The sequence below is a fragment of the Rissa tridactyla genome, chromosome 6 (assembly GCF_028500815.1).
Source record: "Rissa tridactyla isolate bRisTri1 chromosome 6, bRisTri1.patW.cur.20221130, whole genome shotgun sequence".
In the NCBI taxonomy this organism is placed as follows: Eukaryota; Metazoa; Chordata; class Aves; order Charadriiformes; family Laridae; genus Rissa; species Rissa tridactyla.
In genome coordinates, this window is record NC_071471.1 from 59,100,745 (window position 1) to 59,119,405 (window position 18,661).

The 18,661-nt window shown below is 42.7% G+C and overlaps 1 protein-coding gene across 4 annotated transcripts in view; it reads right to left on the reverse strand.

Moving 5' to 3' along the window:
- NT5C2 (5'-nucleotidase, cytosolic II) overlaps window positions 1-18,661 on the reverse strand; it is a 62,839-nt gene that overhangs the window by 17,122 nt on the left and 27,056 nt on the right. For all 4 annotated transcript variants that reach the window (XM_054206155.1, XM_054206156.1, XM_054206157.1 and 1 more), the window contains one exon: window positions 13,430-13,503. In XM_054206155.1, coding sequence (XP_054062130.1) covers window positions 13,430-13,503 — 74 coding nt within the window. The remainder of the gene's footprint in view (window positions 1-13,429; window positions 13,504-18,661) is intronic.

Genomic DNA, 18,661 nt, shown 5'->3' on the forward strand with positions numbered 1-18,661 from the left:
ATCCATAGGGAAAAAGAGTAGAGAGGACAGATAAGTTATTTTTTCTGCAGCTGCATGATGAAAAATAGTTTAAAACCTTCCTGGAACATCCACCTCCCTCAGACCTGGTTGCTGAGACCACAACTGAAGATAACTTGTGTGTCATGGCGATGACACGAATTCAGCTATTTGCCATGTGGTGTCTCCTGTGCTCGGCTCCTTCACCCAGCTGAGAAGGGCCCGCTCTTCAGGTACCCCCAGCTCTGTGGCAGGTGAGGAGGCAGAGCCACGAACCCATTTTCAGGGCATCCTTGCCCAATGCAGAAAGACCAAAGCACAATTTACATCTTATTCTGATTTCTTTTTCTCTTTCTTACTACTCGATGGTGGTGTCTCTGCCACTGTGACAAGTCCCCAGCTCCAGAGAACCACGTTATTTCAATAGTCCGTGTTCCAACACAGGCAAATGCTTCGGCGGCTCAGGGCAATCAGCACCCAGCGCTTCTGGATTATGCAACCGGGTGGAAAAAAAACAACCAAAGCTTTAAAAAAACCACAGAAGCCAGTTCACAGCATTTCAGCCTCATCTTAACACCATCACTTGGCTTTACATTATACTATTGAAAGGTAAAAAGTGGTACCCCGGGAGTGAACGTTGCAAGCCTTCAGGTCTGTGATGAGTGTGGGCGTCCCTTACACGGTATGTGCTAGGAGGGAAGCCGATCTGGAACGAGCAGGGGTTGTGCAGTAAGGTATGCAATTCTCATGCATTTGTGTGGTTGTTTTTACCTTTGCTGCCAAGACACAGACATTAACAATTTTATAGCCTTCCTGAAAAGGAAAAAAAAAAAAAATCTCTACAGAGGCTCCAGCTTATGCAAAATGCTGCTGCCAGGATTTTAACTCACATGAGGCAGATGCAGATTCAGAGTGTCACTCCAGTCTTGACGGAGTTACACTGGGCTCCCCTGTTAAAGAAAAAAATCAGACTGGTTTTAAAACTGCAACAGCTCTGTGCCATGTGGGACTGTATCTGCTGGGGCTCTGTCCTCTGGTAAGCTCAGAAGCCGGCCTGGCAGCTATTCCAAATACACTTACAGCTGATTTACAGAGGAGGCACAGTTGGTAATCATGCATCCTGCAGGCAAAATTCTGTCCTCATATCCACAAAGCAGTCTTAGATCATCAGCTCAGTGATAATTAGGAGGAAGAGGCTACAAGTGCATTGCCCAGATGACACAAACCCTTCGTGTTCTCTCAGACGCAGAGCAACCGGTTCAAGAAAGGGTCTCGTGCTCTTTTTGGGACTTTGCCATTATTGTCCATTCCTCTGTCGGTGACAGATTACTCCTTTCAGGGCACTCACTCTCTTTCACACCACGAAACGCCTGCACGTGTCAGTGCAGGAGACTCGGGAGACTGAGTCAGGAGCTACTCCGGGAATCTGAGAAGAGAATTTTGCCCTACATCTGAAGGTGCTCCCAGCGAGAGCCTCGCACACCAGCTCAGGCTGATGTAGCACGTCTAAATTCAATTGTATATTTTAACACGCTTACGCTTGGGCTTTTATGTGCAAAGCATTGCGGGGTAAACTGGTACCAAACCTGCACATAGTGCTGCACCATTTGCAAGCACGCACAGTAAGAACACGAGATCTATTCTGCGACATATAGGTATGCACAGAGTAATCAGGAATAACTTTGAGATCCAATTTGCATGAAATACAAGCTGAATGAGTTGGAATGATGTTGCACAAAGGACCCACAGAAGTATGCAGACCTCCTGGAAGGCTCCTGTGAAAGTAAGTGTTTAAAGCCTGTTTTGTTTCAAAATGAATAGCTGAGGAAGGCTGTAGTGCATGTGATGGCTCTGTTTAAGCTGTGGGGAGGAGAAAGCCCTTCAAGGGCTGCCCATTTCTTTCCTTGTTCCTCCACACACACAAAGATTTCAAATTCAGGCAGGGCAGCTTCTCATTGAAGATGTAACACGGTTTCTTCCAGGGGTTGTCAACACTTCTTACAAGCTCATCATGGATCATAGGAGAGAAGCAGGAGCTAAAGGTACAATAACCACCCCTTTTTGCGCTGCTTCAGCTGTTGTCACTCTTGTGAGATATATTTGCTGTCCCAAACTGCACAGCTGCAAGCCAGTCCTGCCTAGCCATTTTACTCCCCACCACTGTGGATTTGGTGCTGGTAAAAGCCCTGAACTGAGAACAGTAACAACACGCTGATTTCCCACACGACTGAGGCAGCTGGGAGGAAGCAGTTCCTGGTTTAGGAAGGGAAAGGTTAGCTCAGGAGGTTGCTGCAGTAACAACAGAAGCCCGCATAGTGAGCAGCTCCTCCGGGGAGAGAGGCAGGGCAAGGACTACTAAATGATGACCTGAAGTCTCATTCATCCCTGCCTCCAGTTTTTTCCCCATCTGTCATCCTCTTTTGCCAGTGTGCTCTCCTGTAACACCTTAGCATCTCCTGAAGGAGTTTCATCACTTCCATCAGCCAACTCCTCACCTGCCTTCCCTCCCAGCTGGAAGCCGAGAGCAGCTCGGCTCTCTCGCCCAGAGGAAGGTGCTCACAGTGCCCCCAGAACCCCCCTCCTGCATTGGCAGGGGACTTCATGGGAACAGCTGCTTTCTGCAGCCGGAGCATCGCCTGCTCTGATCCTTTGGGCACATACCAGCTCGACTCCTTCCCCACGCAGGTGCTAAGAGCACTGTCCACGCTGTGGGCTTCCCCGTCCTTGGCCCTGCCATCAACAGTCTCTTGGGAATTGAAACACCTTAGTCTGCTGTTGGCAGATGAAACTAATTGCCTTTTGACTTTCAGGTGTTCAGATAAGATCAGTATTTCTCAAACTAGAGGTGATGACCTCCTCCAAAGGGTTGCAAAAAGCTTTAACAAACACTCAGTCTTCAGAAATTTTACCCGCTATCTGGGTTCTCCAGAGGTCACACAAAGACAGATAAGCCAAAAGGTGGACAGACAATGCAAGGGGTTTAAGCCTTTTCTCTGAAGCACAGGAAATGCAGCCCAATTACTTTGTGTCAAGTCTTGAAGAAACGAAAGTAAAAGAAGTAGAAACAGTTTCTTTCAGTTGCGGCTTATTCCCCAGTGAGTAAGGAATGCAAATCAGGGGCTCAGGGACATACATGGGCAGGTGGGTAGCTAGCATCCAGATTTATAAAGTCTCAGGCACAACACGCATAATTAAGCTTGTGCAAATACACTTCTGAAATCACACAAACCTGACTTAAAGAATAGGATCAAAGTGCTGCTCATTTTAAATGTTGATCCATATTCTGAATTGCACCACAAATAAATAATGTAAGTATGTATTAGAAATACATTTATATCTATGTTGTGCTGACGAAAAGTGCTTAGTTAAAGCCTTGAGGACCAAGATCCCCTTTTACAACCCAATCCCCTATAACAGTGCAAGCATCTACGTATCCTGCCTCAACAATGTCTATCAAATGAGCTCCTAGACTAGTGTCCCAAAATAGGATAGATCTATCCCCAGAGCTCTCCATTCTGTCAACATCTCCTCTGCACACAGCCCCAAAGTTGGGCATTTAGTCCCAGCTACTGCTGGGATGTCTGTGACAGTCACCCTTCCATGACCAACCAGACTGCTGACTGTTTCACGCAAGCACCAAATACTCATTCCTGGGGACTTCTGATCCCCCGACCTGCAACTCCAGCTGAGAATCCAGAGGGAAACAGTGAATGACCAGTCCTGAAGGTGTTTGGGACACTGGACTTAATTAAAAAATAAACCCCTCTGAAGCAACAAAAACAATTAAGCATAAGTGCTTAATTAAATTAATACCAATTAAACCATAAGTGTTGGACAAGCATTTCACATACTGCCACCGTTCGAGGAAAGTTTGTCTCAGCTGTAGGGCCAGAGGTCTGAGGATCCCCAGAAGTAACCAGGCAGTGAAGAATGCCATCTGACCTCTATATACTGACCCGCCTTTAGGGGATCTATTATCTCCATAACTTGTTACCGAGCAATGCCAGTTCTCACGTATAGTTAGAGGGGAAGGGGATTTGTGCTCTAGAATACTAATGACTTCAGCTTCTGTGTTACAGGCTCTTTTCTAACCAGGAGAGGTGTTGGCCGGCACTGTCACTGAAACATAATGGAAGGGAAACGGTAATGTTTCAAGCTCTGCTGCTCTCTATGTTAAAATAATTCATTCCTTACACAGGAAGGAATTTGAAATGTCATGTTGAAGTTTCACACCTGGGTGTTAGCTTCCCTTCAGTTTTGACAGCAGAGTAAGACTGCTCAGTTCTGACGGGAGCCCAGACCCACTCCCGGCTTGCACGGCCTGGCTGGGTGCTGCCATTTTGCACTGGAATCATGGCAGAGGATTTTCTTTTCCATGAGAACTGGAAACCTTGCAGAAGTACCTGCACTGCTGTGTGCAGCTGGCTTGGCAATCCCAGGAGCGGGGGCAAGCCCAAACCTCCAGCTCCCCTTGACTTGCGTTTCTCTTTCCAAAGACCCATCAAGTGTTACTTCAACTTCTGCCATGGCCGCTGCAGACATTTCACTTCACCGCATCCTCACCAGACGCAAAGGGAAAAACAGACACTCCTGTTTAAAGCCCTGGTTGTGTACAGCACGGGTTTCAGTTCACCTCTGCCCACGTAAACACGTGCCTGCTACGTGCGTCCCTGCAAGCAGGGCAATGGAGTCCTGCACGTTTGTCCTGTGCCGACCTGGGAGCTCAGTGCCTGTAAACAAACTGATGGAGCGGTAAACGTGCCTAATTGTAATCAAAAGAAACCTTAAACGAAACCCATGGGACAACTCATATGTTTTCAATTAGGAAGGTGGTGAATCACTGACTTGCCATTTATTTATGGACTCGGCTGAACTGTGACCATAAAGGTCAAAACAAGTTGAAAAACAGCCAGGAACAGACCCCAGTCCTCTTAACTCGTGGGTTTTGATTTTAACCACTAGGCCATAAATAAAAATGCACTGTATAATGCAAAGCAGCATTGTAGTATTTCAGCCTATATTTACATTGCGTTTTCACAGTACCAAACAAACAAAATGGGTAGCAAGGGTATGTTTTGTTTCTTTCATTTGATTCAATTTTTCAGTCTGAAATGAGAAGAAACAGCTGCCATACTGATCATAATTTTCATTTACCCAAAGAAACCTTTTCAAGCACAAAAGTGTTCTGTGCAGTAAGACAAAGCTGAGCTTTAAGAACACTTCAATATTTAATGTGCCTTTTCTTTTCCACTAGAAATTACGTATTTGTAGTGATCAGCAAACAAGACCTTGACAAAACCTCCAGGTGCGTCCCGGGATATTTTTGTATGCTTAACACACAAGCTGCTCTGCTGTGCATGAACAGCCAGAGCTTGCGCTAAGCCTCTCGTGGCCACAGATGTTTTTGACAGTAAATCTGATAACAGGAAGCAAGGCAAGGAGTCACTAATCATCAGAGGGTTGAATCTTTTGGATCTGAGTTTCAGGGTCTCCACAGCACCCTTTTCCGACAATGCCAAATACAGGGTTCAGGGTGGAAACCAGCACACACCTACAGAGAAGCACAAAGGCTCTGCAGTCCCGAACTGCAGCAGTGCCCATAAAGCAGCTCTGCACCCACTCTGCAGCCTAAGAGCGATGGAAAATTCCTTACCTCTAATGCTCCTGCAAACATCCCCAAGTGCACAGCACAGCTTTCAGCTCTAAAACCTCTAACCTGGAACCGTATCAGCTCCTATTCTCACGCTCTGCATGCTAAAAGGATCTGTAAAGACAGGATTTGTTGTTGCTTCAAGGACTGACACAGTACTGGATGTTCAGCTTGGCTCTGAATTGGGTCTACACTTCAGGTTGTTTTTAGTGCTGTGCTTCTACTTGTTTTAAAAACAAGTGTCGTCAAGTATCATCAGCTTTAACTCTTCCCAAAACAGGCTTATTAGTGCTCTCATTGGTAAATTCCAGATATTTTTAGCTTGCTGCTGCTGCACTTTGTTTGCCTTCGATGTAACAAAGATTTGGGCTGTTTGGATATGCCTCCGAGGCTGGCAAAACAGAGCTTAGTGTTGGAAAGATTTCTTCTGCTGAATAAAAATGCATGGCTCGAGGTAACAACAGCAGCACTGAGGTCACATTTTGCATGTTGAGAGAAGCAATTCAGACAGACTCTGCATTTCAAGGAAACTTCAGTTTGTCTATTTTAGTAGTTGGCATAACATTCCTTTGCATCGGAATAATATCTTAAAGATAACTACACAGTCACCTGTTCTTTTATGGGAATTTTTTATGGTTTCCCTGACACAAGAGAATCTTTTTTGTGCTTAACAAGTGGCCTTCACAATTTACCTCTCTCAGATACAGCCCACTGGGAGTCATAATCCCATACTGGAAATATCCCTGCATTTCCATGGAAACAAACTACTGTGCCAAAACACGGGCTTAGTTCTTCAATGAAGAATTCTGAACAGGGAAGAAACAGTTGCATGGACTTCATGTTCAAACATAATTTGCTAGCTTCTAGAAATAAAAAGAAAATGACTTAGAGGTATAGTAGCCATTTATACACTGTAATTAAGGCATTATTCAGCTGTATTAGTGTCCAAAAAACCAGCTTCTTATTTCTCTCCATATTCACTTAAGAGAGTGAGCCTCAAAAGCTACACATCTGTGCACCTGGGCTTATATGCATCACAAGTGCCGGTGCTGTGAACAAGCCACATGCATAAGGTTTTCTGTAGTGTGCTAAAATAAGGCATTCACAAAGCAATAGCACACATGTGATCTCAGAGTTAAAGCCTTCTGTACTCTCAGCTTTGGTTCCTCCTACAGAGTAAGCTGTTCATGTCATCACAAGGGTATTTGCAACTTAATAGTACTTCTGTTGTGGTATTAAGATTACTAGATAAGGGGGTCGATTAGAGTGAAAAATACCATCATGTTTCCATCTGTCCGGCAAAGACAAGAACTGGCCGTTGCTATACTAACAGCCTGCTGACCCAGCTTGGTGTTATTCTCATGGTTTTAAGAGCAAGAAAACAGAATATAGCAGCTTTTGAAACTTTCCTTACACTGTGAAGACTTGTTCTTTCAGCAGCTTCTGTCTAACGCTCTGATTCTTCAAGAATCCACAGACAGCAGATTAGCAGTTTGTCAGTCGGTGATTTACTGGGACAGAGCAAGAAACACATGCTTTCTCCTCTCCTCATTCCCAGTGCCAGCATGTGAGATCCCACAGCTCCAGACCTGGCTTTGCTCGTTACACAGCTTTAAATGGCCAAACCCCGAAGAGCAGCAACACAAAGAGAGCAGGGACAATAGCACTGCCCTGGTATTTGAAAAAACATCCAGCTCAAAGCATACTAGGAACAATTTAGCTTCTCCATCTGCCTTTAGCTTTGAAACACTAATGGCTAAACCAGCCTCTGAAATCTGCAAAATCTGCACCTGTTAAACTGGCAACATGCAAATGTGAAAACGCAGACAGCAGATGTGCGATAGTCAAGGCATCTCATGTATTGCTAGGACAGTTTCAAGGCTACTGTTGCTACATCTACCAATTGCTTTCTCTAGCCACCATGCTATTTCTGTATGACACAAAGAACTGTATTATCCAGAGAACTGGAAAGGAAGCAAAACTGCTTAGTGTCTTCCCAAAAGAGCCTCAAAGCCTGTAGTCCTTACATCATGAGGAAACTAAACACAAACCTTTAAGCTAAGCAGGAGAGCCTCATTAGAACAGTTGTACTGGAGTCCAGTACCAATAAACAGACAATAACAGTATCTCAGTGGTGCCCAGGGACAGGACAAGAGGTAATGGGCACAACCTTGAGCAAAGGAAGTTCCACCTAAACGTGAGGAGGAACTTCTTTACTCTGAGGGTGGCAGAGCACTGGAACAGGCTGCCCAGAGAGGTGGTGGAGTCTCCAACTCTGGAGACATTCCAAACCCACGTGGACGCGTTCCTGTGCAACCTGCTCTGGGTGACCCTGCTCTGGCAGGGGGGTGGGACTAGGTGATCTCCAGAGGTCCCTTCCAACCCCTATCATTCTGTGATTCTATGAACAGGAGAACAAACATTTCTTTGAAGTTGCTTACGTTACAAGCTCAACAGCTTTTTAAGGTATTCAGTTGAATCTTTCATGTATAAAACTCCCACGTTTATACTTTGTTTGTCATCTGTGTAATCCAGAAAATTTTTATGCAAGGTACAAATCCATTAGTCCCATTTCTCAGTTGTGGAAACCAAAACACAGAAAACTAACGCAACTGAGCTACTGTGAAAATACTAGATCAACTGAAGAACCAGTTCTCAATTCAGCTGCCACCTTTTCCCCCAGAACACACACAGCAACAAGCGAATCTTACCTCCTGCTTGAGTGTACCTTTTCCAGAGGAAACAGGTAAAGGAAAACATTTCAAAAGTAAGATGTGGGTGTGAAAAATTTCCCTCTCTTCCAAACTGTGAGGATGACTTAGAAACAAATGCCTACTTGAGGAAGGGGCAAAACCTGTTTACGCATGTCGCACTTTGGAGTAAGTTGGGAAAGACTAAAGCTGTCTTTCCCATGTCTTTTCCCATGTGATGAGAAGGGAAATGCTACAGCTGAAAGCACAAGCAATTTTGCAATAAAATCTTTGCAGTGCACCAAATCTTGGCATTAAGTTGGCAATGTTTCCAGGACACAAGCTATATTCCAATCAGATTATGCTCTATTAATCATATTTGCACACAATAAAACCAGTATTTTTCAAGCCTCATTTCCCCTTCTTTTTCATTGAAACAGTTTTCAGCAGACAATGATAATTTTATTATTGATTTCTGGAGAGCATGGAAGCAGCAGTGATTTAAGTACAGGAAAAGCATTCCAAATGAAAACATCCTGCCTACTGATATTACATCTTATCTACCTCAGAGACTGAAGATAAAACTTTCAACAAGGCCATAACTTTTGGAGAAGGAAGGCAGTCACAGAGGAATCTTTTCAAGCACAATTGAGTTTGTAATTCTTACTAATTCCCTCTCCATCTGCCAATGGCCCGGTGTGAAATTACAGCCAGCTTGAGAACCCCACTGCTTTAGCTCTGCTCCTGTCAAGGGACATCTATCCATCACCTCATTGTGCAACCTGTCCCATTTAAGACCTAGTAATGCCAAGGCCTCCTGCATTACTTGGATCCAGACCTACTAATTACAAGTGTAGCTCACACTGAGAAGGAAGCAGCCAAATAAAATGCTGTGTGAATCTCATCTCTTTCTGCTGCATTTCCATTGGGCCTCACCAACTCCCCGTCTCAGGTGAGTGTTGCAGTGAAGACTCTCTACTGATATACCTTTATCTTTCTTGCTGCAGTTTGCAGGAAACACAAAACAGGGAAGGCTGTCAATCTTTCAGATTACATGCAACATTTTCCTTTACCAAAGCATGAGCAGTTTTGACACTACTAGTAAAACAGGAAGGCAGACAAGAATTGTTAGTGACTACTGGTCTTCTAGCCAGTCTGGATGAATAAACAGAGATGAATCATTCAGATAATAAAAGAAACTACTATTTAGCAAACACAAATGCACTACAGAAGGACCCTCAAATCTCCCTAACTTAAGGATTTAAACAGGAAGGCAGGCAGCAAGGTCAGCAGCAGCAGAGAACGAAGGGCTGCTGGAACCACTGCTGCGTAACATCACAGAAACTTGTCTTAACCTCCACTAACAGCAAGGGCTGAAATAGCTGATGACTCTTGTTTGCGTCAAGCCCTCCAAGATTTTAAGCAGCAACTATTTAACTAGGCACACAAACCACAGTCAAACCCTGCTGTTCTTCCTGCTCTTTCGACTTCCATCCCAGTAACACCTAGCTGAAAGGAAACATTCTTTTATGTACTAAATGTGATTCACTAACACCAGCAAACCAAACATTGCGTGGGAAGGGAACAGTGAGCTTCATATACAACACAGATTTCTGAGCCTCTAGCATTAGCGTAGTATTAGACCTAGAGAGGCTTGTGAGTTTCCATACGTGTAGGAGATCTTAATCACCCCATGAGGATGCAACAGCAATCCTTCATGGTAAACAAGGGATATAAAACCTGTGAAGAGTTATTTCAATTTGCTTTCATTTTATTTTGAGCTCCCAGCAGTCAAATTAATTCTAGCTGTAATCACAGTGGCTACAAATTCAGCAATTTAATGACCATAATTTCTCAGAAGAGAAGGCTAAAACCTTCAGGCTCTGCTCTCAAGACAAAAAGACTGTTTGTCCAACCCACCCATTAACAGTATTTCTCAACCCTATGCAAGGACACAAACACAATGAGAGAACATAGAAGTTATTAATAAGAATTCAAAGTTGAACCTAATTTTGACATAAAAGCAAGCAAAATCACTGTGGCAATGCTATATCAGACAGCCTTGAAATTTTTCAGTTCTGAGTTAAGCGGTCCTTTAATTTAATAAGGCTAAGAAATACTAACTACCCTATAAAATAATGCATGAAATCGTATTTTATGTGTAATATAACATGATGATACTAAAACTGCTGTCAGTTGGCAAGCTGACGTTCTCAGTCATCCTAATAGTAGAACGCATGATCACTGCAGCATGTGTGTAGTTGCTGCTACAATATACTTCAAAATGGAAATGCCATGTCCCTACCAAAATTAGATTATTCCAGGCAGAGAACAGTGTTATTGTAAGCAGGTTTGTGTCAACTATGGGATGAATGTCATCGGTTTATTTCTGATGTGAAAGTTCATGACAGAGAGAGGGGAAAGGACATGGCATATGGTTTTTGGCAGGGTCAATGGCTCTGACTGCCTTCAATCATTGAATATGAAGATTGTGCTCGGGGTATTTTTAAACAACTTTTCAAGAAAGTGACTTAGCAATATCTGAAAGTACAAACACAGAAAACTAGACAAGGAGCTGATGACACTGGAGATGGTTCCATTCTTCTTCCTTGGTCTATTTACATGTCTTGAATGGTATCCAAAAGGCTCAGCATGCACCATCTGGTATGCAGATACCATTTCCAGATGCTAAATTACAGATGAACTAGCTTTTTACATTGTTGGGTTTTTTCCACCTAGACAGTAGCATGTCCATGTGAAAGAGTGTGTACATGATAACGTGCCCAGACAGAAAACACACCAGGGTCTAATGAATGCACTATAACATACTAATGTATGTTCACTTGCCCCCCTTCTTCATTATCATTTCCAATTAATTAATTATAATCATATTCTAATGCTACAATCCTTAAAGGCCCTGCAATGAATAAGTAATTTTTCTTGTGTGTTACAGTTATATATAGCAAATAATGGTCAGGTAACAAAAGCCCACATGGAGAAGAAAGGATGACTCTGAGACATAAGAAAAACAGGTAATTTTGTATAGTAATTTCCCAGTCAAGTGAAAAAAAGGGTAATAGTACTTACCAGGCATAATGCTTTTCATCTGCAAAAGGCTTTCCAACCTAATTACATTCTCACAACTCCTTGTAAAATAATCTGCAACTATTATCTCTGTTGCACCACGAAAGAAGTCATAGGACAGCAGCCTATGCCAGAGCGGTTCAGATTTCCAGTTTTCTGCTCAGACCACATCCCATTTCTTTTTCTGCACCACACCCTGTCACTCAACTCCCCTAAACGTACCAACTTTGTCTACCAACTGTAGCACTGTGATCTTTCAGCCTTGGAAGCCCCAGGTTTCCATGTCCCTGGGTACTGTTTTAGGATGCTTGAAACATTCACATTTTTTCCTCTCATCAAACCAAGCATCGTTTTGTGGATAACAACGCGTTTGCTCTGTGTTTACAGGAACAAGCGACGCGAGTAAAATGAGCAGTCGGAGAAGTGAGGATAGTGCTGAAGCTCTCCTTCTGTCAGGATGAAAGTTATCAACATGCTTCATGCTCCATGCCAGTCCCACTGGGATCACTTGAGTCCTTGGGAAATGCCGCCAGTTTGCGAAAGGCACAGAAGTTGTTTTTCCGCTACGGAAGTGAAACCCACAACTCTTTTTTTTTTTTTTTTTTTTTAAGCATTTGTTCTTTAACAAACGTTTTGCACTCCTTAAAGGCACTGCCACAAGGCTGTCACAGCTGGGAAATACAAACACGGAGAGCACATGCCTGCAGTCAGATCCAGCACAGATTAACAACGATACACTTCATGACTTAAAAAGCGGCAGGAACTTTAAATGGATGTATAAATAAGGTGCTAAACAACCAAACCTTTTATATATAACTACTGCCTCATGGATAACTGCTTAAAAGAACAAAAGCAAGTGATCTAAATATAAACTGCAATTACCCGCCACGGCCTCCAAAACTGCTCCTTGCAGCATTGTGTTAAAGCATGCACACATGGAAACCTTCCTGCCCTTTGCTTAGCCACTGACCCCCGCTCCTCTGACCCTCACACTGTCCCTTGCCACATTACTCATCTCTCATTCCTTCTCAGTAAACACAGTAACTAGATGATCATAGTTGACATACTGCATTAACTTATTATTAGGTGACCCTGACACTCTACCTCCCATTTTCTCAGTTTACATTCACAACAATTCTAAAATGAAATATCAAGGGTGATAGGAACTTTTTCTCCACAACCTTGGAAGTGGTAATGAGAAAGAAGGCAGGATTGTACGTGACATCCTCAGTCACAGCCTGTGTGATACTATAACTTAGGAAAGTGAAAGTGGGCTTTTTACCTCTTCTTTCCTTAAAATACATAACATCATGGAAGTCTGATTATGCAGAAAATGGTAACTTTACCCCCTTTCATCAAAAGTCTCTGAGAACTTGCCTGTTGAGTATTTGAAAGATGGAGAAGTCGTGCAAAAAATTTTATGAAACTAAAAGGTCTTATGCAACCTCCCAAAGCCTATCTGCCATAAAGAATGGGCAAAGCTTTCTAAATAAACTTGTTCAGCTGACACTAGACACTCCCCCTGCCTTGCCTCTTCTCAAAATGAGTCACTGATGTGGCCAACCAAGGAGCAGGAAAGGGGAAAACCTATTCAAAAATGACCCTCCCAGGACACAGGAGAACCTGCTGGCTAAAGGTGTAGCCCGCCATACGCACCAAGGATAAAAGAAAACACCTCGTTATTCAAAGTCAAGCTTGCACCAGGGGCAATGTCAAAATACAGTGGAATCTAAGGAAGCAATTAGACTTATTAAGCTTCGGTTTCCTTGGCACCCGTAATCACTTGAAACTGTACTACAGCAACATGGCTTGTGACCAAATACAGCTTGCAGACAACAAATTTAAGGGTAACACCTAAAATTAAAGTGCAATGAATAGTGAACAATATATTTGCTAATAGAAGAAGCACCTGCTAACTGGAGTAGCCCAACCCATAACTGGTTTTTGCTCAACAAGAGGCAATATTCCAAACTAAGTCAATGACAAAAAAAAATATTAAGATACTCACCAGCAAGTGTATAATCCATATCAAAACCAAAGCACTTTATCTTCTCCATGGCTAAACTTCTGTTTACAAAGACCCTGTAAAGAAAGAAGAAATAAAGCCATAGGTATAAGCATTTTCAAAATAATCACGTTTTAGAACAAACACATTGTGCCAGCTGTCAGGATGTCAGGCTCTTTTAGGTCGAAATCAGAAAATATACCTGAAAGCGGAGGCATGTTTCATTTTTTGCCATGAGTTCTCCTGAAGCAAAGCCATGACTTTGCAGGGTTATTCTAATTATTGGTATGCTGTCTAAAGACGTACACGCATGCATGCACACACACACACGGCTTTGCATGTGACCTGCAAAAATTCCTAAGAATAGAAGTGCAAAATCTCCTGAAGCAGAATTCAGAGCTCAAGTAAGAAGAAACTGGAAGCAGAGGATAGGAAGCGATACAATTTGCTTGATTAAAACAAATTATTACAAAGAGGTAACAAGGAAAGGAAAAGAAAATAACATTCCTGTGAAAAAATGCTCACAGCATTTGAGCCCTCTCTGGAACAATATCTGGAAATTCAAAGCAAACTTAAACAGATCTGTTTCCACATTTGCAACACTAGTGTTAAAAGCATTTAATAAAGCTCTGAAAAACAGTGACTAAGATGAAGTTTCATCCACAAGAATATATTATTTCTATTTTGAAATTTTTTTAACTCACCTGCAACTCCTTGACAAAACTGCTATTTTTTAAATTCCACTTTTATTATTAATGCTTATTGCAATGAGAATCTAAGCTGAATACTTCCAGGCCCTTTTTGATGACAACATCTTAATACACCATATTCAATTTAGTTCAAGTAAATAACATTGTGAAGAAATAGGTCAGAGAGTACAACAAAAGCTTTTCTTGCTTCATGTTCCAACTACTACAGTAACTAAGCTGCTTATGTTTCCCCAGAACTTTAAACCATATAGCAAAGCTGTAATTCAACAGGACTTCTCTCCACCGTCTGTCTTATCTGAACTTTAAGAACGCGAGTTAGAACTCGGCTGCGGGATGGAAGCTGAGCTTCTCAACACTGATCTCAGGCAGAAATCCCATGTACTGCTCGAGCTGTGATGCCGAGACAAAATTCGCCTGTATGAGAAAAGTCCCAGAGCCTTCACCTGCACTCTGATTTCAGTATGTGCAAATTCTCCAAATATTTAATAAACGCATTGCCCTCAGCAGAGTAATTATCCTCTTAAGAACTGAAATCGGCAGCACTGCCGTGTACGAGGAGTGGCGCAGGGACAGCAATGCAGCAATGGAGACGGCAAGTGCAAAACCAAGCACTCGTACGTTCTGAAAAGCTGAAAGAAACCACTGGGAGATTCTCCTCCGCACGCACGTTCTGGGCAGGTGGCCGGCATAACGTGTCCGTTTAACTGCCCGTGTCAATCCGCTGCTGCTCGAATTTTAACAGCAAACTGCTAACATCAAACTATCACACTTCTATGTGAGTCGTCTTACCTCATCTCTCACCGATGTGCTCCTTGTTTAGTTCACAGCAGTCTGATTCATCTACTTGTCTGAATCATATTACACAATTCCTTTAAAGCTTCCCTAGTACCGATGCAATTTCGCTTGGATCTGATTTGACTTCAGAAGATCATTATGTCTGAAGCAAGCCTTAAAGTACTGTATATCTTCTTGGACAGTGTTCTAGAAAACACATCTGTGGCTAATTTAACCAGTCACTGGATATTGTTGTTGTTCCACACAAATCCACTTGGAATACAGTTTCTCTGGCAATAGTATACTTTCTCCCTAACCTTGCACACTCTCTCTGGGAGTCACAGTTTCCTGGCAAAGTGCCTGCCTTTGACAATGGGGCTTGTCACTAAGGGGCCTCAGAGGTTCTAGATGACGCTCTTTTCTGATAGATTTATGTATTACCTAAACAAGACAAAGTGATGGGGAAAAAAGTGGAGACTGGTAAAGAAATGCCTTTTGGAAATATGAGATGGGATCGTAAATCACTAAAACTCACTCCTGAAATATCTGGCTTTTGAGTAGGTGGAGCAAATTATCCGAATCTGCAGTTTGAATCTGTGTTTGCCTTTTAACATCAAGATAGCTCTGATTTTCAAGAGGCCAACGCAAAATGCTATTTGGTACTAAACACAGTCTCATACTTTGTATAATGAAGATGATTACGTTCTGTCACTGCTGATGCCAGGAAGCATTATTTATTAGCGAATTCAAGCACATGATTTCTGATCTCACGTTTGTGCCATTTGTTTCTGAAAGTGGAGAGCTTTAAAAAGGAATAACATACCTCTGGGAGACACTAGTAACATTTTTTGTCCAACCTGCAGAGTCTAATTTTGCTTTTGCCTTTAGGCTTAGCCCCCAGGGCACAGTTTTCCATCCTTGTGAACATGACAGGAACAGGAAGGGAAATGCAAAGAAGGTCAGAAGAGCATTTCAGAATTGCAATATTTGGGAACAGGCAAAAACCAAGCACTAGGACAGAGCTGAATGCGCCTATAAAAAGGGTAATACGACAGTGCCTGTGAAAGGCGAAAACAAGGAAGCTGTGACCCAAGAGATCTCTTCCAGTCCAGCCGGCCTATGTTTAGATGATGACGACACCAAACTGACCAAAAACCATGGAAAGATCTCTAAGCCTCTGACATTTTTTCATCACTTGCTTTCGGAGTATTTACAAGCTGCATCCCAAAACTAAAAAAAAAAAAAACAACCAGCACGTGTTGATACTGAAGATCTGGAAAAGTTTACTGAAGGCAATGAAACAAACAACATCTATTAGCGTATTTTTGTTCCAAAATAAGTCTTATGACTAAAACATGAAAATTACTATACCAGCCCCCTCTTGGTAACAGCTGGTGAAGATCTCTCTTTCTCCATCAGCTCGTAAATATTGCCTGTGACCTAGAAACCATACGTGGCAGGGTCTAATCATGCCCCAACAATGCACAGGACCTGGCAGATTTCAAGGCATCCTACCGACTGATTTGACGTGGTAATTACTTCACCCACCAGTGCTGGAGTGAAACAGAGCAAATATTTAAAAAAAACTAAAGAAGGTTATTACACAACACATTGAGGACAGGAAATGAGAACATTTTAATCAATTTAAACTTGGATATGCTTTGGCAAATTAAATGGCAGACTAAACAGTGACAAAAAAAAATATTGAACCAATTTCACTTCTCTTGTGAAGGCTCAGACAGATACTGGGTTATTTTGTAGGCACTCAGGACCTCAACTTCAAATCCTGATAATGGAAGACATCTCCCATGCACAGTGTTCCCCTAGACACAGGGGGCTAAGTAGATAGACTTACACGTTTGTAGACTTACAAATATTTACTCCCAGAAGCTGACCAGCTTAATTCAGGGGGTTTTCTCAAAGTAGTAAATATCTGCAGTATCCCAGAAACTAAAGATAAAAGTTGAGATTAAATCACCATGACAGTTTCTGGGAAGAGTCAGGTGCTTCTCAGAAGCTGCAGACTTAGCCCGTTTCAAAGCTGTGCTTAGATCTTAACCGAAGGTACGCTCAGCTTGATTCCAAGAACACCAGTCAAATGTGTCTGTTGGCTACGAAAATGCAGCGTCTCCACCGAAGACATGGTATAGTGAAATGACAAGAGCTGTTTTTAATGACTATAAAGAAAAACCAACACTAAGACCCTAAGAACCCTAACCACCTGAGAGAAAAGATCCTCTGGTCTCTAAGGGAAAAGATGAGATGACAAGTTTTTTACAGCTCATCTATATAAACAAAAATCAAAGAAGCTTCCAGATTACAAACAGTCGACATAAAGTCAGAATAAGAGAAAAACTAAAATCACCCAACATTTTTAGGCAAGGAAGTTTTAATCTAAAGTAAGTTTTTCACTTGCCAGAATCAGAATAAATCACACCTTCCCTTCCCCTGATTTTGGTTTTTTCCATTCAAAAAATAACCGTTTTAATCAGGAGCACTGGAATTAAAAATTAAGCTGGTCTAAAAATTTAATAGCACTGGGCAGTAAGACAAATCAAACCGCAGGCACAGCAGGAGAACACCCTCTCCATTCCTTGTGCTGAGCAGCAGAGGTGGGTGTTGCTTAAGCCCAACTCCCCAGCTCCACACCTGTCTGCAACCAGAGCATCTCCTTAAATAGGACACTGCCTTTCTCCCGCCTTCATCTTTCCTTCCTGATGAAAAACCAAGCTTTATATTCCTGCGTTGAGGAATATCCCTGTGAATCTCCCACAGTTTCGCACTCCCTGCGCAGTGTGGCTGGAGCAGTCCGAGGTGTTGCTGCTTGTGGGGAAGCCGGTGGCGGGACCATATCCAGCCCCATCAGCTCCCTGAGCCAGCACACGGCACAGCTGGGAGCGGGGAGGCAGCAATCTGGGCTTTGGGTGGCTTCGCCTGGCACAGATCCACACCTTTAGAAAAATGGACTTGAGGAGCTGTTTAAGGGAAACCATGAAGCACATTTCCTCCCTAATGAGTTCTTCCTCAAAGATTAAACCCTGCAGTGTGGTCACAGCAGAAGGCTCTCAGTGATGACAGTATTTATTTTCTTTTTGAGCTCTACGAATTGTGCTGGATAAGAGAAAAATGTGTTGTATTACAAGGAAGAAGGAACTGCTGAGCATGCATAAAGAGAAACGCAGAGCCCTGATATCCTCAACACCGCAATTCACGGTCCTTTATATTTTTGCAAGAGAACTGCTCTCAGTTTTGTTACTGTTCTTGTCAATCAATTCCGAGGCAGGAACCTAAATCCCAACTCTTCTCGAGTAACACAGCAGAGGAGCGAATGCAGAGAGGGAGAAATGTTTTCATTTTATTTGTGCAAAATCTCAAAAGCATTCTGCGCCCTGAATGAAATTTGCATGTATAATATTATTGTAATATGACCGACAAAGTAAACAAAATGGCCAGAATTATACAACTAAGGAGGAACTTGGCACAGGGCTCACAACTCCTCATAGCGAGAAAATTAAAATGAACAATGTGAGGCAACGTTTCGGGAACGGAGCGCTTTTATAACGATTTTCCAAATGTGTCTAGAAATACCTTGCAGCAAGAAGCATTCTTGGTCAGGACAGTATGTTTCACCAGAAATTAAATAAATACAAAGCAACTTGCACCAGCGCTGAGTGGAACAGCAAATACAGTGGGAGCTGGCTAAGCATGACCTACATGTGTGTTTAAAAAAGATTGTGGTGGACAGCTGGGC